Genomic DNA, 26,049 nt, shown 5'->3' with positions numbered 1-26,049 from the left:
GTCTTAAGTGCATTCCTTTGGGCCAGAAAAGGCTTTGGTGTTTCCAGTGAGGACCTTGAAGTATCAAGGGATTTCACCAAGACTTTTGGATATGCAAGAAATGTAGCTTGAAGCTTAAGGAACCAAACTGCTCACAAACTAGGAGGAAGAAATGATAGTAAAGCTAGGAGAAAGCACTGATGTTCCCATAAAAGTATTTAGTATTGCAAGTTAAAATATCTTAAGGGTTCCTGAGTTAAACAAAATCTCAGGTCAATAATTCCTTTTGCTGGCCCAGACAGAAGAGGATAGATAAAATTTTGAAATGCAGACATGGGTATTAAATCTGATACTGACCTTGAGCTATAGAATAACCTTTGCATCGTGAGAGATCTAGTGTACTTTGTACTTTATTAACATGTATCTGTAAACACTATGGGGTCTTGATTGATCTTTGGTATCTAAACATTACATCATAATTAACAACAAATCCAGAAATATATTATAAATACATGAAATAATAGTACATTAACCTAAAGGACAGCAATAAATTGCAATGCTTAGCATAAACTTGAAAACCACTAATGGGCCACTGTGCAGATTGTTTATACTATAAGCAGTCAAGAACTCTGTGTAATGTACAGTAACAGTGTGGTGGATAACAGCAAGCTGATGTGATAATTTATATGGGTTTTTTCATGGACACACACAGCTGAAATTTTTGAAGTCATTTCTGAGACTGCTGTGATGAGCATTCTCCTTTCAGCTTGGTCTACTGCTTTCTTTCCAGGTCTACTGGAAAGTTATGGACTCCTGTGCGTTGCACAGATGGATTTGTGCTGTTTTGATATGAACGTATTTAATTCATGCCCTTGTATGAAATTGGAAATACTCTCTGAATTACCTCCTTGAACTGTCTGTGGTACTGCTACTCATCGTTTACCTGGGAAAGACCAGTGAGCCCATTTTTGAGACTGGTAGGAGATAGGTAGAATTACTGCACGTGTAACGGTAGCTTCCAAAATACTTTTTGTCGCTGCTGAGTAGGCTTTCATAGCTGTATTCTCATAAATCTTAATTCATTTCACACTCATCTGTCAACGCTTTTTTTTTTTCTTCTTAGAATCATAGAATCATTGAGGTTAGAAAAGACCTCTAAGATCGAGTCCAACCGTCAACCCAACACCCCCATGCCCACTAAACCATGTCCCTAAGTGCCTCATCTACACGTCTTTTAAATACCTCCAGGGATGGGGACTCCACCACTTCCCTGGGCAGCCTGTTCCAATGTTTCACCACTCTTTCAGTAAAGAAATTTTTCCTCACATCCAATCTAAACCTCCCCTGGCACAACTTGAGGCCATTTCCTCTCGTCCTATCGCTTGTTACTTCGGAGAAAAGACCAACACCCACCTCGCTACAACCTCCTTTCAGGTAGTTGCAGAGAGCGATGAGGTCTCCCCTCAGCCTCCTTTTCTCCAGGCTAAACAAGCCCAGTTCCCTCAGCTGCTCCTCAGAAGACTTGTTCTCCAAATAACTACTTCTTGTTATTACTGAGTCTTAAAACCCTGTTTGTTCTTTGCCTCTGTGGTTTCAGCCATATTTTTAGTAGTCATGACCATGATACCCGCTTTCTAACTGCAGCAAGTGATTGTGATCGTTATTTTAAAGAGAACATTTTGGATTATGTTGTTCCAAACTTTCTTCCTGAAGATCAGGAATACTTTTTTCTGTGCAATGTTTACATTGAGAAAAAAACATCCTGTAATGATTGCTTCCCAGTTTCTTGGCTTGTGGTGTCATATGCCAGGGCTGTTGTATGTGTTTTTAAAACAACGTAATCCTAAAGATGCGTACTGAAAACTGAGTGTTAATATAGAAACATGCACATTCCTGTTATGCAGCACAGTGAGACACAGTGGTTTTTTTCTCTGTCATCTCATAGAAATGGCCTCTAAAAATGTTCTACCAAATAACATGAGAGGGTACGTGGTAGATGCGAGTGAAAGCAGCAATTCAAAGAGTTTGGCTGTGAAATCGGTTGAAGTGCAGGAGGGAAGAGATTGAAAAGGCACGGGCGGCCTGAGTCTGTCCTGTAAATACAGTTCAAAGGTGCCAGTTCGCAGGGAGGTTTGTAAAGCCCCTTCCAGTAGCTGTGGTTTCAGGGGAGAAGAGTCTTCTGCACGGAGCATGAAACTATAGAGCAAGGCACAAATAGCTTGTGTTGGAGGCGTGGAGCGAGCAAGCGGAACGAAGAGAAAAGCTGTTTTCTTGAGGCTGGGATAGATAGGTGGTTTTAGAGATCAGGAGGGGAATTTAAAGCTGGATCTAAAATGACTACCAGATATTTGGAAAACAGTGATGTGTTCAGAGGGGGTCACAGCTAACGACAAACGTGGCCATTCTTCGTGTTATTAGAAATTAGAAAACAGGGCCTTTGATAGGATTGGAATTATATTCCAACAGCCATAATGATTTTATTATATTAGCGATCTTTCTGTTGTAACTGAGAATGACAATTTGTATACGGTTCTTATGTTTGATTTTGACCAGTAGGAATTGCCTCTTTAAACAGCAAGTATTTAAATACTCTTGGTGCCATAGTTTTTCTCTGACTCCACGGCTTTGGGGTTTCTTTTTCTGGCTCTTGTTAATCCCTGTGGGGTCTCTAACCCTTTTTGAGCAATCTATTAAGGTGAAACACTTTGTAGGCAAACTAGGAGCTCTAAGTGCTGTGACTTTATGTCAGTAATACCAGAATCACTGAAAGTGCAAAACCTGTCAGATTTTGGGGAGATTGTTTAGCTATATCATTAGCAGATCATTTGGGTATGTCACTATAATTGAAAAGAGCAGGTGTGTAACGCTGTTTTTTAGTTTATCTATGTAATGTTGATGAAGCATTTTGTGTCGTGACAGTCTGTCAGCCAAATATCTTGTCACAAGTCACAAGACTTAAATCCTTTTTTTATCTCAAAGGCTTCAGGGCTCAGTTGGAAACTTGCACTTTGATGAATACTTGCTGCTTTTGTCTGGAATAGCTGGAGTGCATTTCTGGAATATTTGTCAAGATTTTATCAGTGTTTGCTCCAATTTGAGTACCTAGTGTATTGTAAAACTGGCTTCAGTGAAATCTTAAAGAATTTTATTTGGTTTATGCTGTTTAATAATATAATGAAGACTAATCCTTCGTCTATATGTTTGTTTGCCGTGTTAAATCCCACTTGCGTACGTGGTTCTTTTTAGTCAGCTTTTACCTTTAAAAACATTTTTGGAAGAATTGTTCTAGGATTTTTTTTTCTATGATAAATCATTTTAACCTAGACTACTTGTTTTCTTGAGTTGTCTGCCAGTACGGGGTTGGAAACAAACTTTAATCTCCCTTTTAAAGCATTCCTTCAGGAACAAGAATTTGCTTTCCATCAAAGCATTGTGTAAAGCACACTTAAAAGAGAATTAAATCCTTCTGGACTTCGTATCTGAGATCTATGCAAGGAGTAACTATAGTAGAAAATATTTAACTGTATTTTTATATTTGCTTCAAGACTGACCATTTTAAGCTAAAGTAGGACTTGTGTTTCTGAAGTGGTGGATAAGTACTCGTATGCATAAGACGACATCTAACTTGGGTCTTTCCTGGGACTTTAATAGCTGATTAATAAAGATTGTTATGTGTAAAATGGAGTGGTTTTATATAGAGAAATGGCCAAAGTTGTTCAGTTTTTTCCTGACAAAATTTTAAAACAAAAAAAGAGCGTAGGTCCAGGGATACCTGGATGAATGGTAATTCCACTGAGGGATAAACTGATAGTAGCAGGATTAGAGACCATTGTAGACAGCTTTTGAAAATACTGGCCATTGATTTTTGGCTTGTTATGTAGGACATGGTATTTCTGTGGACTTAAAATACGGTTTTGAGTGCCAGTATTTGTCAAAATCAGGCCCAGTGGTGAGATGTCTCTCTTCTTCTCATCCTTCCCTCTTCCCCTTTTGGGTAATCTCTAAAAATTAAAGTAAACAAGCAAATAACAAAACATGTAATTGAAATGATTTCCCAACTCTTTTTAGAACTAAATTCTATTTGAAAATTACACCAAGCTTTTGTGGCTTTCTGTAGTATTTTGCAGCATGGTTTGTTTTCATAAGTTCAGGCCTGTTGAAAAGAAAAATCTCAGAATATTTTGAAAAGTGCACAAACTTTGGAACTGGGTATCATACTGCAGCTTATATTTATAGTATATACTGAATACCAAGTTCATTGGTATATATGCAAAAATTCAAGACTTAGGGGTTTTTATTCACATTTCCAGTTAAGATTTGTCTTTGTTTAAAACATGGTAGTCCATTTCCTTTGCTAGATGTTTGTACATTGGTGACTACATTCCCATTTTGCTCCTCTGTTTTCTAGGTACAAGATATCTCCTTCAGCCATGACTGTCGTTGGGTTGTGGTCAGTACGCTTCGTGGCACTTCCCATGTTTTTCCTATCAATCCTTACGGCGGCCAGCCCTGTGTCCGAACACACATGTCACCCCGGGTGGTAAATCGCATGAGCCGATTCCAAAAGAGTGCAGGGTTGGAAGAGATCGAGCAAGAGCTGACATCTAAACAAGGAGGACGCTGTAGCCCTGTGCCAGGCCTGTCAAGCAGCCCGTCTGGCTCACCGCTCCATGGTAAATCCCCTTTTTTTTTTTCTTTTTTTCCTCCCCCTTACATTGTCAGGAAACCTTTCCCCTTGAGTCGTTAATGCCCATGTCCTCTAAGATGTTTCAGAACCTGCTGTGTAGCTGCCTGACTCAAAAAGATTTGGTTCCTAAATACCTTTGGAGGTGCTGGCCTAAAGATCTTCACAGTCTTCCGTCATCACGTTTCAGCAGTATTTGCTAACAGCCTGAACAACAGAAATGTTGATTTTACTGGAGATTGCAAGAGTTGATTTGGTTAATTCTATTTGCCCACGTAGTTTGTGCCACTAAAAAAATAAGTTTCATAAAATAAGGTGCTGCAGGTATTGTGCAAAAATATGTAATGCATGCAGATATTATAGGAATGAGCCAAGGTATAAATACTTCAGAAAGATAGTTCTAGTTTTGCAACTTACTTAAGTAAACTATGCTATCATAGATGTGTTAATAATTTCCACTCTAAACTGAAAGTTTTGGGGTCTTTAGGTTTCAAGCTTTGTTTCCACCTAGCACACAGTCAGTAATCTGGTCTATATTCAAATGCTGTTACCTAAAATTCTCATTGCTCATTGGCCTTGATGACCACGAAGCACAACTGGATATCCACAATAAATACTGTTTGGGGAGAAGTGTGGGAACTAGGCAATGTGAAGTTGAGGGCATAGATTTTTGTCCACTTTTTGTGTGTGTGAGCAGTGTGACAAATAATGTACAGAGGAAAAAAAATCTGTAAGAATTGATCTGTACATCCTACTCCTGTGGTGGACGTGCTTTGGAGAAACTAAAAGGGCATGAAGGGGAGCCTCTAAAAAAGGTTCAAAAATCATCATTGTCCCAGCTTCTTCAGTTTCGTCTTTGCTGTTCTTTTTGTCTTTCTCTTCGATGAGATCTGTACTAGAAGCTGTTTTGTTTGGATTCAGGATTTGCTGCATCCTTACCCCTCCTTTCTATTAAGAGTAAGTCACAAGTTCCAATGAAGTGAAAGTTTAAATAGCAGTTTGGTACGGGTAGCTACCCTTTTCCAGTCTAAGAGTATTAAAAATGGCAAGGAACAGTCCCTCTTCCCTCATTATGAGTAGGATTAGTGCTGTGAAAGCCCAACTATGTGCTGTCATAGTCAACATCTTGGCTGCTATAGAGAGAACCTTTGTGGGATTTCTGAATCAAAGGAACATTTTTGTGACTTGTTGATTATTAAGGGAACCAGAGTTGTCTCAGAAGAAGCCTCTGTATTTTCTCCTTTCTTTGGACTTTTTTCTGCATAGCCGTTCTGGAGCCATGCTCTTCTGCCTGGAGCCACTGGAAGGCACCCAAAACGTGATCTGTAGTTTCCTCCTTCTTGGAGACATTTGTGTATCTACCATTTTACTTTCTCTCTCATCGTTGTACAGCAGCTCAGCATGTCAGGCTTGAAACAGGCCAGGGAGTGCTGTAAAGGTTTACTGTGGCACATCCAATCCTTTTTAACTGTTGACATCACGTAGAGGAGAGGAAGGAACTATCAATTTGTGTAGCTTTCATCCAACCAATTCTGTTTTCTGTCAAGGGAAATTGCAGTAAGTTGTTGCCTTTACAGTACTCTTAGGTACATTTGAAGTTTTGAATAGACTTGACACTTTTTTTTTTAAGAAGAAACAACAGTTTCGTTTGTTCTGGGATCCTCAGTGGTGGACAGATTTCCTAGGCAGGAGAAAGACATGCATGGAGGAGTTACTGAGAGAAAGGGAGTCGCATTTATGGAAGTGTCTCAAGAGTTTTAAGGCTTCAGTTTTCAAATGTCTGTCTTGAAATATAATAAATAAATCACTTTTTTTCCAAGATCTTTGTGCAGTCATCATTGCTCGAAAATCAGCTCTGTTTAAACAGTTAGCTCCATTTGAAGGCTGCACGTGGGCGCTGAGAATTAAGGCAGGAAGGTAACTTCAGTTTCCGGAGAGCTTCACGCAGATTGTGCTCATCTCTTTCTCACGATGTAGAAGGGCTTGAAGTTGGACACGTGCTAAGACTGTGTGTTGGTAACTTGCAAACCTTCATATGAAAATTTTCCATGAGAAATTTGTGGGGATTGTATGGAGAAGTTAGCAGAGTTGTCTTCAAAAAAAATCTTAGGGAAAAAAAAGACACAGTAATTTGGTTTAAAATAATCAATTTGGTACAATATTGTAATGTTTTTAGTAATATTATTGCTGCTTTTTCATTTCAGTAATCTTTTAGTTTACCTGGCTGAAGGCAGGCGGGATATTGAACCATGTTATATGCCTTTTATAAAAAGCCATTTATCATCTACTTGGAAAAAAAAAAACCCTGAAGTTCACAGTGATTTTCAGTGGAGGGATTTTGTGTGCATGTGTGGCAGCTGGATTAGCCAGAGACCGGTGATTATTTTAATTTGTGAACTAAGATGTGTTTACTCAGATTGTAACAGCTCCTTATCATATTATAATGTTAAATTATTGTTGTTTGGAGGAGTTAACGGCAGTCTGGTGACAGGACTCTACTGAGAACAGAAAAGAGCAGTTCTGGGTTTAATTCTTCACTTTACTTTTAACTCGCACTGTGATCCTTGGTAACTTTTATTCAGCTGATTTTGTCTATCAGCTTTCTACTGTGTAACAAGAATAATAATCTCTGTGTTCCCCATGTGTGGAATTACTTGAAGTTTGTAGTTTTCTTCAAGAAGAGTAACTGTTACTTTTCTCCGTCATCCCTCTAAACGCAGCTGATTATAATGGAAATAAACCCGGAGATCATGTCCCAGAGAGCACCATTACACTGGGACAAATTGTTGATTAAGTGACAGATTCAGAGAAGATTGTGGTAAACTGGTTTTATTTCTGGAGGGTTTTTTTGTGTGGAGTCATGTCATAATGATTTTCCTTTTACGTCCTTTGCAATCTAGAAAACTTTCGGTAAGCCCTAAGTTAGAAAAACTGCTGTTAATCCTTCTGCTAGTATTTCTTTCACGTTACAATAGCATTGGTACAACCTTAGGCCAAAAGACCAGACTTCTGTGAGCAGAAAGTGCTTGCTTTTTATCTTCTTTTTTGATTAGCAATTGTAACCTATTGATGTTAACTTGTGATTAGCTTTTGTTCTTGTAAGTATTTTCAGAGTACAGGCTTTGTAATATTTTTCTCACTTGTTTTTTAACTCCTAGTTTCAAAATGAAACTGTTTGCTATCTATATAGTAGCAAGGCGATCTATTTACATTTTGTTCGGAGTACCCTACAAACTGCTCACCCACACAGTGTAAGCCTTTACTGGGGGTGGGGATGATTTCATTTCCAAATGAATCATGGTTTGGCTTTGTTCTTTTTAGCAGAATGAAGTAAACTGTTAAATAGAGGATGATAAAGAGATATTTCCTTTGCACCTTTTATAGCTAACACAGATTTTGTTTGGGTTATTCTGTCTGTTAATCCGGCGAGGTTATATTTTTGTCGTTCCGTTGGATTGCCAGAGCGCGTTGTCAGTAATATCTGAGTTAGGTTGGGATCCTTTTATGGGCTTTTACTATTATAAGACTATTATGACATCAGTTGGTTGTGGGGCTGAACATTGGGGTAGAATATGGCCTTGTGTGACCTTTTTACTTGTATAAAATGGGGTTTATGGTACTTACCTGTCTCACAGGTAAACTGTGTGGATTAATGGATGAGTAGTTAAAACAGAACTGTGTCCTTGATTATGCAAACGTACCCCTGTTATCTTCAGGACACCTATATGTGAACAGCAAGGAGCACTTAGCTGTAAAAATGTAATGCTTTACTTGGAAGATTGAAAGCTCTATATAATGCTTACTATTTTTATTCTGCAAATTAAAATTCACACTATGTTATTATCATTAGTTCTTATACCACCAGTAAGTTAAAGTTTCTCTAGCTCTACTCGGAGGTTTTTTCTGTTGTTGACTGCAGGAATTTCCAGTACCAGAACAAACAATAATGTAGTAAGTTAAGCACACATTGGACCAATAGCTACGCATCCACACCTACTAAAAACATTCAGTAACAATGTGATACTCTCTGAATTTGTCTTGTCATTTTGTTGGGGACTGAAGTATTTATTTGGACGGTTTAGTTTTGCCAGAAGACCATTCATAATACACAGCGGTTCTGTTTCAGATTTAATACCTATGCTGAAATGGAGTACATAAATTTAGAATTACGAAAAAACATGTTGTTCTGTATATATTGCATTCAGACTTGTATTTAGCTCTCTATAAATATTTTAGTATAGCACATTTCTCATTGCAAGATCTTTCAATTTTAAAAATCAAAAAGGTTTTCTCTCACTTTTCCTTCATTTGTTATGATCGCAACATGATTAAAATCCAAGCATGAAGCTAGAAGTTTGGTAAACATGTAGTCTGAGATGCTTCAAATATTTTCACGTCACTTTTCACTATTTCCCAGAGTGAAACTCCTTTTACTACAAGAATTCTTATGGGAAAGCAGAGTTGAAAGGACTGACATCATCAGCCCTTCCTGAAAAACAGATTGGTTTCCTTTAAGTAACACTCACTTAAGAAACCACCTATTTAGAGAGAGGCAGACAAAAATAGTTTCAAAGAAAATTAACTGTATAATAACTTAAAGCACTGGAGGGCAGTTCCTTTCCAAAGCTTAGCTCGAGAGCTGGCACTGTAAACGCGGGTTGAAAACAGCCGTTTGAAAAGTCTCTCTTAAGCTTTTTCTCTTTGTAAACCGTAGCTTCCCTCGACAGAAAATGGCTTTTATAAATGTATAGAAACAATAAAGCAAGCTGCGGAACAGGCCCGATTTTTTTTTTTTTTTTATTTTTTTTTTTTTTAATGTGCTTGTAATGGTCCTGTTTGTTTAATCGCTGCACTCTTCCCCAGCGTCACGCACGGCTGTGGGGTTTATTTCTTTTTATTTCGACGTACTTGCAAGCCGTCCCCTCGCCCGCCTGGGCTGGCCGCCTCCATTTGCCTACGAGCCCGCTCCTCCGCCTCGCCGGCCCCCGCCCCTGCCCGGCGCGGCGGGGGACGGACACCCGGCAGGGGGCGCCCTCCTCCCGGCCATGCCGCCGCCTCCGGCGGGGCCGGCCCGGGGCGGCGCGGGGGGAGCTCGCTTTGCGGCCCCCCCCCCCCCCCCCCATACCCCCCCGTCCCCCGGTTGTCCTCCCCCGCTGTCATGTGGAAGGGTAAGGGTATCTATTCTGCGGGCTGCTGCTAGGTCACCTCCGAGAGCGGTTATTTCATTTGGGAGAATGTGCATCGCTGCTTCTGTGCCGATGACTCCTAACAAACTCTTGAGGGTGCTCCTGGTTATTTTAGAACAGATGTAAAACGCTCACCGAATAGGGGTAACAAGAACAGACCTTCTTTTTTATTAAGGCGGGAAGAATTGACATTGCAGGCACTGAGCTGCTCGTATAAACCCTCCACATTCGCTGGGCAGTGGGCTGCCTAAAATGCGTAGCGATTCTCTTGACTTCACACTCTCATTTGAAGTTTCTCTTTACGTTTTTAAGGCAATTGGAAAAAAAAATTAATTTACCTGGTGGGAATTTTCTGCTAACGACTTTTAGAGACCATTACTTCCTTCTGGAAAGGTCCCAGGCTTATGCGAAGCCTCTTGGCTATGGAAGTGCACACAGAATTCCCCCGGAGCCCGGCGGTTACAGCAGCCCCCAGATTACACATGTAGAGCAGGGGAGAAGAGGTATGAACAGCCGACCGTAAGCACCAATTTGGGTACTGGCCAGGAGCTTACTGGTTGTAAATGAGCTGTGTTTTTAGCTGCCCCCCCCCCCCCCCCTTTTTTTTTTTTTTTAATGGATAGAGAATCGGTGGAGTGAAAGAAGTGGGTGGTATATTTTGGATAATTTCTGAACTGGAAGGAAAAGACCCATTCCCTTCAGATAAGTAGGGAAGTAGACTGATAAATTCTGTCACAAGGGAAGTTCATGTCTGTACATAAAGTGTTTTAGAAGTGGGCTTTTGTAAACAGTGTAGATCTGAGACTGGGGCAAATGTATGGTTGCCGTTATATTTGAAAAAGGAGTTGCGAATATTCCAGACAAATTGAAAATTGAAGGAGACTGACATCAGAAGGGAATTGCAGTTCTTGAGATACGAAGTGTAAAAATATATGACTGAGTGATTTAGCACAGCAAATGCCATAGCAGTGGTCAAAGCAAGCTGTTTCAGAAAGATTGTGGGTAGGCAGGCGGAGGGGAAGTAATAGGTAGTGCACAGGAGACCGCGATGTCAAAGACGGATCGCGAGGTGAAAGGAAGGTGGAAGGCAGAGAGGAGTTGGATTACCACAGATGTGAGCGTCCCACTGAAGTTTTCCTGTCAAGATGGATGATTTCAGTCTTGGTAACATCAAATTTCTATAGGGTCAAGTGTTGATGTGTCAGAGGCATGTACTGAGGGAGTCCAAGGAGAAATGGTAACTGGATTTTTAAGTGTTTCTCTGAAAATGACTTAATAAAATGACATTTTGGGATTCTATTGTTATTTCAATTGTTCTCTCGATTACTTCCTCTTAATTTACTGTAAAACGGATGTTTTTCCATCTGCAAATCTCACCAGTTAACCAGGTATATAAAAGACAAGCTAGTGTATCTCCTTCTCGTACATCGTGAGTAATAAAGCCATCCTGCAGGTTATGCATCGCTTTTGATAGGGTTTTGCAGTTCTCGCCAATTGGAAATTGATAAATAGCGATATTAGTGATGCAGAAGAAGGAACGTGCTCAACTGCTTTATGGCTTCTCAGGATGCTTTATGTGTCTGTGCAGAGGACTAGATACACTTGTACACAGCTGTACAGTGTTTTAAGGAGAAATGAGTGTGATCAGCATAAAAGCAGTCACTAAGATTGAGCTTTGAAATAACAAGCCAGCTGAAAAGGGTTGGTCGCTGAAGGAGTGATGCAGGAAAGGTTTTCTGAATGGCGTTCGTGTCCAAAGCACAAAAGGGGAAAGGCTGGGATTAGGTCGGGAGAAGAGAGGTCTAGTACAGGGGAGACAGCGTGGTCCAGAAATTTGTCAGTGGGTCAAGGAATGTAAGTGGCTTGAGGGAGCTGTGATCAGTGAAATGACAAAAAGTAGCTTTGCTCACCTGATACAGGCCTGTAATATGTTTGATCAGAAGGTGAGAAAGTAGAATCTAGAGTTTTTCAAGAGACCGTATCAGCTAAAGGAGGAGGTTTAAGTATTGAGGGTGTTGTATGACAAGTAAGGCTTGGCATGAAGGAAGGTCAAAGCATGTGAAGCTCTGTGTTAGTAACCAGTGAGGGAAAGGAATGGGACAAGAGCTGGTGGGAACAATCGTTTTATCTGATGGACCTGCTGAGTTCAAGCCCAAATACCTTCTGCTTCCCCTGGCGGTGGGTATTCTGGGGCACAGCCACTGCCGCTGTTGCAAGGGAATCCAGGGCAGACCCCTCGTGCCTGTAGTCTGAATCAGGTTCCCTGTGTATATGATTGGTGATTGATTATGCAGTAAAGGGGTGCTGCTCTTGTTGTCTTTTTTAAGTTTATTATTCTTAAGTAAGGCATTTAAATCAAGTGTGCATTTTTGGTAGTCTGAAAAATGTAAACACTTTATGGAAAGAAACGTAAGCATTAAGATTGGAAATAAAATATACTTGTATCTTTTAAAAGGTTTATCTTTACCCTTAAATATGCTGATTGGGCTTATTCTTTTTTGCTTAGTCTTTGCGGGCTGTTAAAATCAGTTACTTTTTCCCATCTCAAGGAAATGCATCTTTGACACTTCTCATGACCTGAGTCACGATGCTGTCACAGAGCCAGAAAACATCCTTAACGGTCATGGGTAAAAGAGCAGAGCTGCCGAGGGTGTGTGGTGGGTGGAAGAGGGAGAGAGATTGCTATGGTTTACTTCAGTTCCTATTCTATGGGTGTTTCAGACAAGCCATTTATTATAATTATCCATGGATATTATTATCAAGTTCTCATATGCAGTGGTTCTCAAGGCACTTTTTTTTTTCCACATAACTTGGGATAAATACTGTGTATTCAACCTGGATTGATTTCAGATGCTAAAATATTTGTGCTAATTGTTGCAGCTAGAGCAAGGGAAAATAAGGCATAGGTAAAAAGGTGGTGGGGAAGCCACAAATGCATTAACATGTAGTTTGTTGTCAATACTAAATTCTAATAAACTAAGCCCTTTGGGTAAGGGGCTGCTATTAAACTTTCCCTATCTCCTCACCCAACACAGCTGCATACAGAGGTGTCCTTCAGAAATTCCCAGGCCAGTCATTCGCAGTTTCTAAGACAAGCTGACCAGATTTTCTGACTGTGTTGTCCCAATACAAAAAAATTAAGTTTGTAAAGATCATTTTATTGTGTATCATTTGGAAGAGAAGTCCAGACACCCAAATTCTCTAAAGTTCACAATGCTGAAGCGTCTCGGAGTCATCCCGGAAAGAAGGCTTTGAGTTCAAAACTGTGTTGATATGAATTATGATTGATAGACATGACAAGGGGCAGTAATAGTGCATACTTGTTTTCTCAAGCGCTTCATCATTCACCAGCAGACAGTGTTAGTAAAATTCCCATGTGCAAGAAATTGGAGTAATAGGGTCTTTAGGCAGTGCCGAGAAGCTGCCTGTATGATAACCTTATTAGTGGAGTGTTAAGTCTGAGCTCACATAGTCCTTTCCTCAGAAGAGTTTGCAAACTCAAGTCCAGTGCTGTCGTAGCTACAGCCACAGCTTCTGGTCCAGAGCGTGCTTGTGGCCACGCGTTGGGGAGGATGGGCAAGTGGACCTTCACATTTGTTTGCAAAATATTCCATAGCTATACCCATAGTAGTTACGAGAAACTAATCTTGCAGTCTTTTAATCTGTGAAGAGTTGAAGGTGCAAGGTATGGATGGAAATAGGATGGCAACGTCTGGACCCCTTCCTGCCTGTGGCTGGCCTTTACTGGAGATGACCTAAGAGCAGAAGGGCCAGTTTGGCTGATTTTGCTGGTAACCACCATCTGGAGCAAACCAGCTGAAGTGTTGCTGCTGCTGCTGCTTTATGGCTATGCAGAGCCTGGAGCCAACAGCTGGCAATCAACTTTTGTTGTTGTTTTTACTTCAAGGAGAGTTTTGCCCATAAATGGACTCGAGCTTTGCACCAACAATATTTTTAGTTAAATAAATCCTGAAAGATGATTATTAGGCAAGGCTTGTGTGTGTGGTGGTGGAGGGGTTGTTTTCTAAGGAAATGCTTCAAGGCACCTTCACTGTGCAGCTCTTTGAGGAACTTTAGCACAGCAAACTGCTATCTGTACAAAATGAGGAGGGGAAACGGCAAGGGAAGAAGCAGACGTTTGTTTCAGATTTTCAAGGAGATATTTTTTACACAAGGCAGTTAACACTATGGGTGTCCTCTCAGCTGCTGGTGAGAGGTGCCATGGGGCCCAGGACACTGTCACGGCAGAAGTGGCTTCCTCTCCTTTTTGACTCCTCTAGACTGTCAATGTAATTTCTTTTCCATGCAGGAAAGGAAGAAATACGCATGGAGGTAGGCGAAATGGCTAGCCGTACCTCACTAATTGTAGAAGTAAATAACAGGTTCAAATCCCAGCTTGAGGTTTGAACTGTTCTTTCATAATCCATCTTTGGCCAGGTAGAGAGAACGGGCAGCAAAGGGGTCACGGCAGTTCCTTCTCTCTTCTAGCCTTTGCCAAGGACAAGAGGAGATTTTCAGGTATCGGTGGGACGCTTTATAACTGAGGGACAAAGTTTTTGAAACTGAAGATAGTAGAAGAAAGAGAAACTTCAGAAGGAGGAAAGGAGTATTATGAGGCCATGTTCAGATTTTGAGTGGATGACGCTGACGAGCAGTTGGAAGAGCTGAAGTTCAAGGAGCTCGGGTGAGAGGGCAGCGGACTCTGTCTCATCAGTGGCTGAGACACTTGGACTGACGCTTGCATGTCTCGGCAGAGCATTCTGACTTACGAGTTCGCCTGTCACCATCACATGCCTTGCCTGGATGCAAATAGAGAGAAAGTTCTGCTTTCTTAGGATAATCATGAGATTTAGTGCAGCTGTGTTTCAAAAGGTTCAATATCAAGTGGTTTTAAACATTATGAAAACCACCGGCTGCATTATTTTCTCCCATCCATTTCAATGGAATCAAGTTAGTGATAGGTTTTGGACTTGCACCAGTTTAGCTGAGAGAAAAATTTGCTCTAAGTAGTATGTGTGCATACATGCTGTGGCTAATACATAATATTCTTTCTTTAACTGGTCTGATTGTACTGGAAATATTGAGGGTTAGGGTGTGAAATGAGGCTAAATTTGGTAGGATACAATTCAAGGAAATTGCAATGTAACTTTAATTTAGAAGCGATCATTAACTAAAATAATTAGTTTCCTGACTTCTTCTAGGAACATGTGTAACATTTTGCAAAGAAAGATAAAACACGTTTGACTGAATAAATCAAAACGTAAAAGAAAAAGCCCGCTTTGGCAGTAATTAGCACTCGTGGTATTGAGTGTGTTTCTCAGGACGCTATTGAGTTTGTCTGTCAAGCTCTTCCAAACGACTTCTGCGAGCCAGCATTGCTTCCGCAGCGTTCTCTATTCAGGTCACAAGGCAGTGTTTCTCACCAGGGCGCTGCTGTTTCCTCTTCCGACTGTAGTAGATTACAGATTATACTGGAACATGTCTGAGAAAAGGTCAGAAACAAGGGTGAAAGTCTTGGAACTGAAGCTGGGAAGCTTTCCATTCTCATCCGGGAAACTTTTTGTATTGAATAAAAAGCAAAGCAAAATAAACCACCATATCCATGACACTTCTGTTTTTCCTGCTATTTTCTGTCTGCCAGTTAGAAAGGATTTTATTTCCCTTGCATTACATGCCTAGTGGGTATTTAGTTGAGGAATCTTCAGTGTTACACTAAACAGAAATAATGGCCAAACACAGTTCATTTTCTTACAGCTCGGCCTCCACATGATTGCATAGCCTCGAGTTACTGTGGATTTATTTATCAAATTAAAGATGTTTATATGTAGTGTTAATGTCAGCAGACTACGTGGTGCGCTTTGAAATGTAGTCTGTTAAATACTGTAAGATATAAAAGCTAACAAGTGGGTTTTGAATTTTAATGACACTGCATTACTAAGCTTTTTGTACTGGAGTAATGGAAGAAAAATGAAAAAAATCAACATAGAATTTTATTATGAGGCTGCGAGGTGCTTGATACCACTTTAGTTTTTCATGTAAAGTGTATAGAGAAACTAAAATCCTTATGATCATTACGTTCCTACCACAAAAACTGTCTGGGCCAAGTCCCGTTTGCTTTGCTCACCAACGGGGTGGAATTTCTCTATGCGAAAGAGGATCCCACAACACTTGAACGAGGAGACATGCCGTATGCAATCGAAACTGGTGGGGGAAATTTAATGGGTAAAATGGTTTCATTTCAGTTTGGTGGTAAGTTGATATTTGCATCCCTTAGGTGTTAGGGCGTAGTTTTGGTTTTGGGCTCGGTTGTGGATTACTGAGCTCCCTTTCCATCTGACGGGCTGAGGCCATCGCCTGCGTGCAGGGCTGGGATCCGTGGTAGAGATGTAGTAGAGCTAGGTTTGAATCGGGCAAGAAGCGATTTGGTTGCATTAACGTGGTACTATGCGTGGACTAAGGAGAAGGGCAAAGCAATAGTAGAGCTATCAGTGGGGCTGCATCAACAGAATTCTTTCAGTACCCAATAAAGTCTCTTTGCGTAACACTGGCTGCACTGTGCTGTATTCGCAGATGAGCTCCTTGGGGCTGGCGGGAATACATCTGCCCTGCTGCATTTCGGTGTGTATTTATGTCATGAGTAGCTGCAAAAATCAGGATGTTTTTCTTCCTCTTTCCTCAAAGATGATCTCTGACAGTAGTGCCCTGAAGTACTCCATTCAAATGCTGACCAATTTGAAATCTGGCCTGAATTCATCAAGGCTCTTAGTTGATCAGAAGAGGACAAGTTTACTGTATTAATTGCTTTCAGCTATTGGATGTGTTTTATACAGTGTTACAAGCTAGCAAGTCTAGCATGTTTTCCCCGAAGTACAGCTTTCCTTTCATATCCAAAAATATATTTTGAAAACTTAGAAACGTGTGATTTGATCAAATGTTTAAACCTCACGTTCATGCCTTAAGAGTATTTTATAGGTTTAACAATAATTGTAAACAAAACAATCGTAAATAAAAATTGTAGCCATCAGTAACTTCACATTGCAATGACGAAGGTACATGGATAGTGGCAAGTGACTCCTCCGTGTAGCTGTGAAGCGGGAGGTGTTGCGGCCGGGCCGCCGGCCGTGGGCTGCGGTGAGGAGGGTGGAGGCGAGGGCGAAGCAGCGGGGACATGAGCCCGGCCGGGCCTTACCTGGGAGCTGCTCCTGATGTCTTTTCCACAGATGTCCAGCTTTGTCAAAAACCAGTAAATCTTGTGAAGTTTATTTTCCTTATAGCATCTGTGTTTTATAATGGTGCTTTTAATTTGTTTTTTCTTTGTCTGTTGGGATTTCTTTTGTCCGGCACTTTCAGGCCTCCCTTTTTTTCTCGGTGGAAGTGAGTCTGTTAATGATGGCTGGTTTGGGAATATACCCCGGCCAGGCCGGCACGGCAGCCTCTCCCTCCGTCCGACAACAAAGCCCATTGTTGTTTTCTTTCTTCACTTTTATCCTCAACTTAATCCATTTTTCCTTTGAGTATTTGTGGAACAAAATGTCTGGAAAAGTGTGGCTCAGATTTTGGGTGGATGATATGATGGCAGTTTTGTTGCAGACTTTCAGCATACAGGTATGAAGGCAGAACTAACTGACCATATTTTCCGTGTTTCAGTAGGCAACATTTATCTAATATGATGCTGCACTTGTAAATAAACTTCTGCTGTCAGACTACCAGAGCCACGACATCCTTGGCTTTTTGCAAGTCCCCTAGTAAAATTAATGAGAGATTTACCAGCAGCTTAAATTGAGAGAGAAGACTTTTTTTTCTTTTGTTTTTCTCCAGTGGAAGTCCAAAAGGCTGAATTGGGATTAACTGTAGGAGTTTTTTGGACTTGGGTTTAGCTATGGTCAGGAATTTGGACCTTGAGTCTGTAATATTTCAGTGAAAATAACGCAAGTGCTTCCTTTCGCGTCCATCCTGAGCTGTGGCCCAAGCTGGAGAGGGCGTGCAGGCAAATGGGAGGGTGCGTATGGGGAAAATAAACCTTAGCCTAAACTGGCTTTAATGTATTCCGTGCACAGCTCTTGAACTGTCATCTGAAAATGTCTTTTGTGGCAGCCCGTGGAAAGACAGGTATTTGACCAAAAGGACTTGCCTTGCATGGGGTCCTCAGTGCCGTTAAGCTCACACTCTGGGTGATGACCAAGGGAAGGTGCCTCATTGCTCGGGATGCTCTGCTGGAAATGTTCAGACTGATTCTTGAGAGGGCATGTTTGCCATGAAATTGTGATGATGACAATTAATTTTCTCTAAATTAATTGCAATAGAAAGCATTCCTTGAATAGTCAATAGGATGTGATTTGTGTGTAGCTGTCAGTATACCACCAAGCTAGCATTGAAAGTTAAATTGTCAGTGCTAAGTGAAGCTACTCTATTTGAAGCTATACTTCCAGGGTTTTATTCTTTATTAATATACATATTTCCTTACAAGAATGAATATATACTGTCCACATGTGGCAAGGTAATTTGAGTACAGGATTCTGCTGTATGAAAAAGGTTTGATATTTCTAGCGGACTTAAACTTTGTCTTATTTGTTGCTTGTCCTTTGACAGTGAATCAACAACTGCTTGAGCTGTAGAAATAATGTTGATGCTTGACTGCATTCTTTGTGCTCTTTTGGCCTGATACGGCAGTCCTGTGCACACACAACTCCCATTTACTGCAGGAGGAGTTTCCTACTTCAAAGGGCTGGAGGAATGGAGAGTGACTTTATCAAATTTCTGGATGGGTACAACAGCACACCATAAAATTATGGGGTTTTAAAATGACTTATTAAACATAATGTGTGACACTGTTTTGTTCCAGTGAAATTCAGAATGCACAATACAGCTTTTGCTGAGTGCTTAGGAAAGGAACAGCCGTAGTCATAAGAGTGCATTTACTGGATCCCCAAGTTAAGGGGGCTGTGCAGTTAAGACGACAGACATGTACCCCTCTGATAGGTCTGAGGCAACATACAATGAAGATAAAACAGTATAGAACATTTCCATCCTAAAAATAGCTAAAAATAATTCTGTGAAAACAAAAGCAAATATTTTTACTTTTTCTATTAAGCACAGTTTTCTTTAACTTTACTCATCTGCACCATCTTAATATTATTGTAGTCAGATTTTCAAGAAAAACTTTACTGTTGGAATTAATTTGTCTCCTTTTTGTAGCATTCCAACTTCTAATTTTTGACTTGTATCACTTTTAATTACATTTATTTGCAGTTAAGCAACTGAACGTTGCTGCAGAAAATACAGATTGGCAGGCAATAGTTATTGGGATAGACATTAGGTATTTGCAGCTTTTTCATTTGTCATAGCTGAATTTTTTTATCATGTTTGTGCTGTGAAGTGCTGTGCGTTATGAGCTCTGGTTGAGTTAATTTTCTATTGACGTTTGTGTACATCAGGTTAAGCTATACATTTAAAAATGAAATCCTTGACCTCTGAATGTTTGGGTTGTTTTTTTTCCCAAAGAATCATCATCTTAGATTTTGGTCCCATTCAGCATCTCTTTTACACATTTTCAGTTCTCTCTGTATTAGTTTAGTAATTTTTTTGTTTACTTTATGTTTTCTTTTCTTATGTGTGAGCCTAAAAATTTGTAGGATGTTGTTGCTACAATTAATTAAAAAACTCCTAAGTGATGTCTTAATCCTGCAGTTTTCTGAGTATCCTTAGCTGCCTTGGGATTCCTCGACTTGTGTGAAAATAAAGCAGCTCATCCTTGTGTAGGAAGGACGCCTGTAAATGCCTCATTTCTCTGCATGCAAATATTCTATTGAATCAACTGAAGGTTTTGCATATGGAAAACTACATGATGTTGGGAGCGGAGGGCACTGAGTAATTAAATGTGCCTTGAGAGAGAGAGGACTGTTACAACACAGTCACTTGGTTCAGTAGTTCATAGTTAATCATTATATTCCTAACAAGTAAAAGAAAACAAATTACAGACATTTGGAGCCCCCTCTGTAGATACCGTCGCTGTTTGCTGCGTAGCATGCAGTTGCTCGTGATGAATATAGGAGAGCAAAACACTTTCAGAGGGGCTTTGATTACATGCAACAGTAACTAATTAGACAATAACGCAGAAAACTATTCATACTCCTTTCTACAAGAACCAAGAATGCATTGTGAAACTAATCTTAAAAAAATTAATTGCATCTCAGTCTTAATTTAAAACTGAGCTGGTTTTTTTTTTTTCCCTTTCCTGTTTCTTTTTATTCCAAGTTGGTGCAGGAAAATTGCTATTAATGAAATCTGCTCTCTGGGACTTCAATAAGCTTGTTATTCATTAAAGCCTTGCTATTTCTCTTAAAAATGTATTGACCAATGTTCAGGCCAGATACTTAACACAAAATACACTTTGTAATTTCATCATTTTTGTTATTGTGCTTTTCTAAGATGCAGAGGTCTACGGACTTTGTAGAAAAAAAACAAAACCCCTAAGCTTACAGTTATATAGTATTAAAAGAAGGGTAAAGGAAGCATTGAGTGTCTTTAAGATGATGAGACATTCATTAAGATTTTTCCGCCTTCCTTTTCCTATTTTCAATCCATCTGAAGTACCATTAAAGCTTTTCAGGCAGCTTCCTGCGAGAAACCCTTTTCTGTGCTGTTTTTCTTCCTTGAAAAAAGGTGGCTGCTCTTCAGTCAGATTGTATGGATTTGGCCTGGGATTTGTATAATATCTGTGTAGAATGCATCGGTTGTTTAGGAACCTAATTCCCAATATGGCTCCCTTTTGATTAAGAACAAAGCCAGCGTTTCACAGCATTATAGGAACACAGAAAAACAAGTTAATGATCTAAACCTTTTAATTCATGGTTGCTTGTCTATTTAAAGTACTTTTGATTCTGTTATAAACAGACTGGCCCCTTTTTTGTTTAACTTCTTTCTTTGGTTTCTTCACATTTCTTTCTTTACTGTCCATGAAATTTGTAGCTAGTTTCCTTTTCTAGCTGAAGAATGAAAGGTTGTGACTACAGAATGATACAGAAGGTAAGAAAGCGTATCTAAACTGGGCGTATATCCAGCACAGACCTCTTTGAAACAAGCTAAATTTAGGGTTGTTGGGATTTTTTTGTTATGTTTTCCCCTTCCTTTTTTTGACTACCTACGTTTTGTTTTCTTCTTCTTCTGTTTTGAATGAATATAAAGTTTGTTACTTTTTTGATACTTTCTTGATTTTTACATGTAGTTTGGTATGGCTTTATTTTGTATAGTTACTTGTTATTTTCCTCCGGTCTTAGATCACCAGATTACTATTATGTGTGCTTTTATCTGTAGAGACAACAAAAGCGACCTTTTCAGGACTTTCGATTACCAACACTCTATGTGGTACTTTAGGAAAATAGTTCCCTTCCAGAACATTCTTCTCCCCCCCCCCCCCCCCCCCCCCCCCCGAATTGGAATCCAGAATTTGTTCTTCAAACCGAACTCAAAAACATTTTGGTGAACAAAACTGTCAGGCAAGCAGCAGGAATAATTTCCTTTCCATGGAAGGGGACCTTATCCCCATATATAAAAATAAATATTTGCTGCTTCCGTTGTCATTTATTTTTTACCTGAAATGGAGAGGACTTTTTTAGATATGTTTTCGCTTACAATAAGAGCTCGTTATTTCTTTTTTCTTTTTTTTTTTTTTCCTTTTTTTTGGCAATGGCTTATTTCAGGCAGTTGTTAGAAATGATAAATGAAGAAAAAATTCCGATAATGTGTTTTATTACGTCTCTATCCCTTCAAGGTAAATTGAACAGCCAAGACACGTACAATAACTTCACAAACAATAATCCTGGGAACCCTCGACTCCTGCCTCTTCCAAGCTTGACTGTGGTGTTGCCTCTTGCTCAAATCAAACAGCCAATGACATTAGGGACCATCACCAAACGCACAGGGTAAGTGTATCTGCACGAACCTTTCTTAACGTTGTTATTTATAATTAATATGGAAATAATTTGTGTTACTAGTGATACTTAGTTTTATTCCTTATTTCAATTTCAGTGTATGTATTTAATGGCAACAGAAGGGGGGTGGGGGGAAGAGGAGACAAGAAAAGAAAACCAACATCAGATAAGTAAACAAAACCTGAAAACAAATCTCTAAAAATTCAGGAGTGTTCATTTGGGTGGGTCATTTTCTTGCAGTCTACCATATGGGAAATACTGTACGCTGACATCAGAAGAAGTTTCACACCAGGAATTGGTATGAAACATAAGCAGAGCTGTATTCAATCAGAATAAGTTACGGTTTTACTTTTTTTTTTAAGTTTGTTTGTTTTGATTTCCAAACTTTTCAAGCAGAGATTATTTTTGACTCTCAGAAATGGAAAGACAGTAAGCCAGGTTGAGTATAAAGAGAAAACTTAATCCTGCTGTTTTCTTGACCTTATTTTTCCTCTGAAGTGACTGTTCTGTACTATGAAATTCACGTGTGGACTTTCATTCCGGAGCCAGCTGCACTTTGGTACTTCTCAATGTGTCATGATAAAGCACTTCAAAATATTTGTTGTGAAAAGCTCTACTAAATATACGTATGTTATAATTACTAAGAAGATTTTTAAGTTAATTGATACTGTTCAACAGTTGATACTTTTCTCTTGCTAATTTTCAAATCTTCAGTTTTTGCAATTAATACATAAAGCTACTGGGTGATTATTCCTCCCCCCCCGCTTTTTGGTTGTTCAACTCCCTGAATATTTTCTAGTTAAAAGTCTGATTGATCCATTAATTTGCAGATTGCTTTTATATTTTTAAGAAAATAGATCACGTATGGCATGTCGTTGGACAAAACAATTGAGTCCTACAGGTTCATAACATTTTCTTGCATTTTGGCAAATGGGTGCAGGCACTTTCTTGCTTGCTTCAGTGGTTTTTTGCTCAAACCCCCATAGTGAGGTGAATTTTACCTTGTGTTTCATGAACCGGGAATTATTTTTCAGGCGAGAGCTCGCGGATATTCCTTCTCTCCCCAAGTAATTCCGATATTCTGTGCTTGAGTGTTCAGGACATCCTGTAAAATCTCTTACTGTTTGTTTAGTGCACTAAGTATGCATGATAAGGTTCTAAAGCTTACATATGTATGCACATATACATGTGTATCTTTATATATGTCTATCTAACAGTCCTGCTTTTGCTGCTGTAAATGGGAATTTCATTAAGCTTGTTGAGCCAAATCATGAACTACAAACACACAATTGCCCTAAGCACAGAGGCTGTCTGCAGATAAGTTCCTGAACTTCATAGATAATTGCAAATGGGACTTATGAAACAGTAAAGAAACAGTACAAGGGTAATGTTGTGGTTTAACTTCTTCCACACATATATTTCAGTTGCTTATTTTTGCTTTTTTTTTTTCCTGCTTACAATTTAAACACTGGCAAGGGAAATAGGTTGCGCTAGCGATCAGGTGAATTTTGAAAGTATAGAAAGGTGTGATCTTGGATGAGGACAGGAAGGGAGGTAGGATCAGGGAGAGGTGGGTGTGCATGGAGATAAGCAGGAAGTTACAGTTCCTGAAAAAAGGGAAACTATCAAAAAGGTCACTTGAAGAGGACAGTCAGAGAAGGACAGAAATGTAATTCTCGGCTCAGTTGGTAGACTCCTAGAAATGGAATAGACATTTAGAACTAGGTGGGATAAGACATAGAGAGAAAATAAAAAGCCATCTGAGGGTCTGCTGGGGGGAAGGTAGGGTGATAGGAGCAATGGTGAGGATGACGATTTTAAAAAAAGCACTTGGTTTACAACAGTAATTCATGCAGCAGTCTTTACAAAGGCTGTTTCCTTAATGCTGTGGTGATACCAGCAAGCTTTTCCAGAACTATTGCAAATATAATAAATCTGCTTTATTTTACTTAATGTTTTATTTTTAAATATCTTAAACATATTCAGAGAGTGTTCATATTCAGTTTTCTTTAAGTAAATTTTACTATTCACAAACTGTCCTTGTCCTATTATTTTGTGTAATTTTAAAAACTAATTAAATTTAAAATATTCAATGAGGCTTATGTAAGGGGGGGGGAAACAACAGTCATGGGAAATACCCTGCTGTGTAAATAGAGTTTTCATGAATGAGGATGATAATTTTCAGCGAAGCCCATGTAGATGTGTAATGCTAAGCTGAGAGCTTCCTTCATTTGTTCTGCATCCAAAATATTTGATGAAAGTACACAAAATTAACATGAAAAGCTGTATTTATAAAGCAGGGATTTAAGAGGAATGCCTAGGATCCAAGAAGCCTGGCATGCCTAAAATGACCAAATTGAGACAGCAGCCTTAACTTAAACCTCCAGGGGGCAAAGCGTGTGTTTAACATATTTAACATCTGCCCTCATATTTCTAGAAACACATAGCAATGTAAGTCTGTACAGTGTAATATTTAGACAGGACAGGGACCATCTGCCTCACTCTGAGAAGTGTAGGAGGCATGTATTACTGCAAATGGCAAAAGACAGATGTATTTACACCTACATGGTCAGCACCTTTGAGCACTGCTCGGAGGAAACAAGGCTTTTCTTTGGGAGCAGCTGCTTAACCTTGTGATTGTGCAGTGATCAGAAAAGGAGACAAACTCGCTATCAGTTGGATTTTACAGTCGCTGTTCAGTGGCCCTCAAGCAGATTCCTTTCCTGTTGTTGCTACTTTTAAAGAATTAAAAATTTAATCTGTTGCAGTACATTTCTAAAAGTAAAAAGCAAAACTAAAAGAATACCACATAATTAGCAGTTCTGGATTTGTCTGTTTTATTTGCTTTTAACATATGAAAAGCTTCTTTAATACTAGACGTCTTAATTAAAAGTTTTGCAGGTTTTATTAACCAAAAAGTCAGGTTGGGTTTTTTTCTGCTAGTATCCAAGACAGCAAAATATTTTTCACATACTGAAAGGACTGATCAGTGCTCTTAACATCATGTCTCAAGCAGAGCTGCAAAGCATGTCATTTTACTGACAAGTGGAATGGCAGTAAATTTTTTGAAAGTGTTCACAGTAGCCCTATGGGAATGAAAGACCAGAATCTGGAGTTGTGTCATTACTGTGCTGTTCATCACAGGTGCTTTTTTTTCCTCATGCAAACTTTGGGTTTTGGAACATTTGCTGATCAGTCATTAAACTCTCTTATTCTGAATACAATTTACATTCTCAGCACTAAGTATCTCAGACCATTACCTCCCTTCTTGCCATCATTGTTGTTTCCTTGTTCCCTGCCCTCTGTTTTTCCCTTGCTTTTTCAAGTCTCTCATTGTAATTTCTGCACCTTCGTGAAGCACTTAATTTTTGTCCCTATGTTTTGTCATCCCATTGACTCGCTTTCCTGTAGTTTGGGCTGTCAGCACATTCTGAGGAGCAGATAGGCTTTCCCAAAGGGGCTCTAACATTAATGAGTAAGGAAGCATCTTATGTTTTAAAGATTAGGGGGATGTCAGACAGTAAAAGAGCTAGATTTAATAAGTCTTTCTATATCTGTGCCTCAGTTTCCCTCTCAAAATTTTAATAGTAGTGCTGACTTCCTTCTCAAGTCTGGTGAATGGGTTAATTCATTGCTCATTTACAAAGAGCTTATAGATTTGAAAGGGGAAGAACTGTATGATCCATCTCATGCTTGTCTGTAAAAGGCAGTGAATCAGAATATGTTAGAAGACAGCTTTGTGCTTTGCAATAGCTTTATAAGTGTTCCTTGTGTTTGTGGAATGACTTGTAGTTAGTTTCCAGTTCGTAAGAATGTGGAGACACAGATGAGATGAGGAAGGAGGGAAAGGAAAGATACAATAATTGCCCCAAAAGAAAAACTGTTGTAAAAGTTGGCTTCTCTGACAGCAGCATTTGTTTTAACTTTCTCAAGGGATATGGTCATTATATTTGTATCATACTTCATTCTCAAATTCATTATAGCTTTAGTGAAACACCAGGATGTAACCTGCATTAGTTGGGTCTCGTCAAAACAGAGACATCCGATGTACCTTATAGGAAAAGGAATAAACCTTACTTTTTTTCCATCCAAAATATTTAGATAGTGTGTTTTTAAACATGAAACTATCCGTTCTTCATCCCATCCCTCATTCCACCCCCAATAAGGAAGGGGGAAAGTAGGTAAAGTGTCTGATGCAATTTTATCATTTTAGTGTTTCTCTTTGCTTATATTATATATACTGAAAATCGCTGATATCCATTTGTTTTAT

At 39.5% G+C, this 26,049-nt stretch overlaps 1 protein-coding gene across 8 annotated transcripts in view; it reads left to right on the top strand.

Moving 5' to 3' along the window:
- BCAS3 (BCAS3 microtubule associated cell migration factor) overlaps positions 1-26,049 on the top strand; it is a 376,438-nt gene that overhangs the window by 118,156 nt on the left and 232,233 nt on the right. For all 8 annotated transcript variants that reach the window (XR_012996666.1, XM_076354322.1, XM_076354320.1 and 5 more), the window contains exons 15-16: positions 4,388-4,652; positions 21,620-21,770. Coding sequence is in view for 7 of the 8 variants with exons in the window: in XM_076354322.1 (XP_076210437.1) it covers positions 4,388-4,652; positions 21,620-21,770 (416 nt within the window). In the remaining variant the exon portion in view is untranslated. The remainder of the gene's footprint in view (positions 1-4,387; positions 4,653-21,619; positions 21,771-26,049) is intronic.

This window comes from Aptenodytes patagonicus, chromosome 17, assembly GCF_965638725.1.
Source record: "Aptenodytes patagonicus chromosome 17, bAptPat1.pri.cur, whole genome shotgun sequence".
In the NCBI taxonomy this organism is placed as follows: domain Eukaryota; kingdom Metazoa; phylum Chordata; class Aves; order Sphenisciformes; family Spheniscidae; genus Aptenodytes; species Aptenodytes patagonicus.
This window is presented reverse-complemented; position numbering and strand designations above follow the sequence as displayed.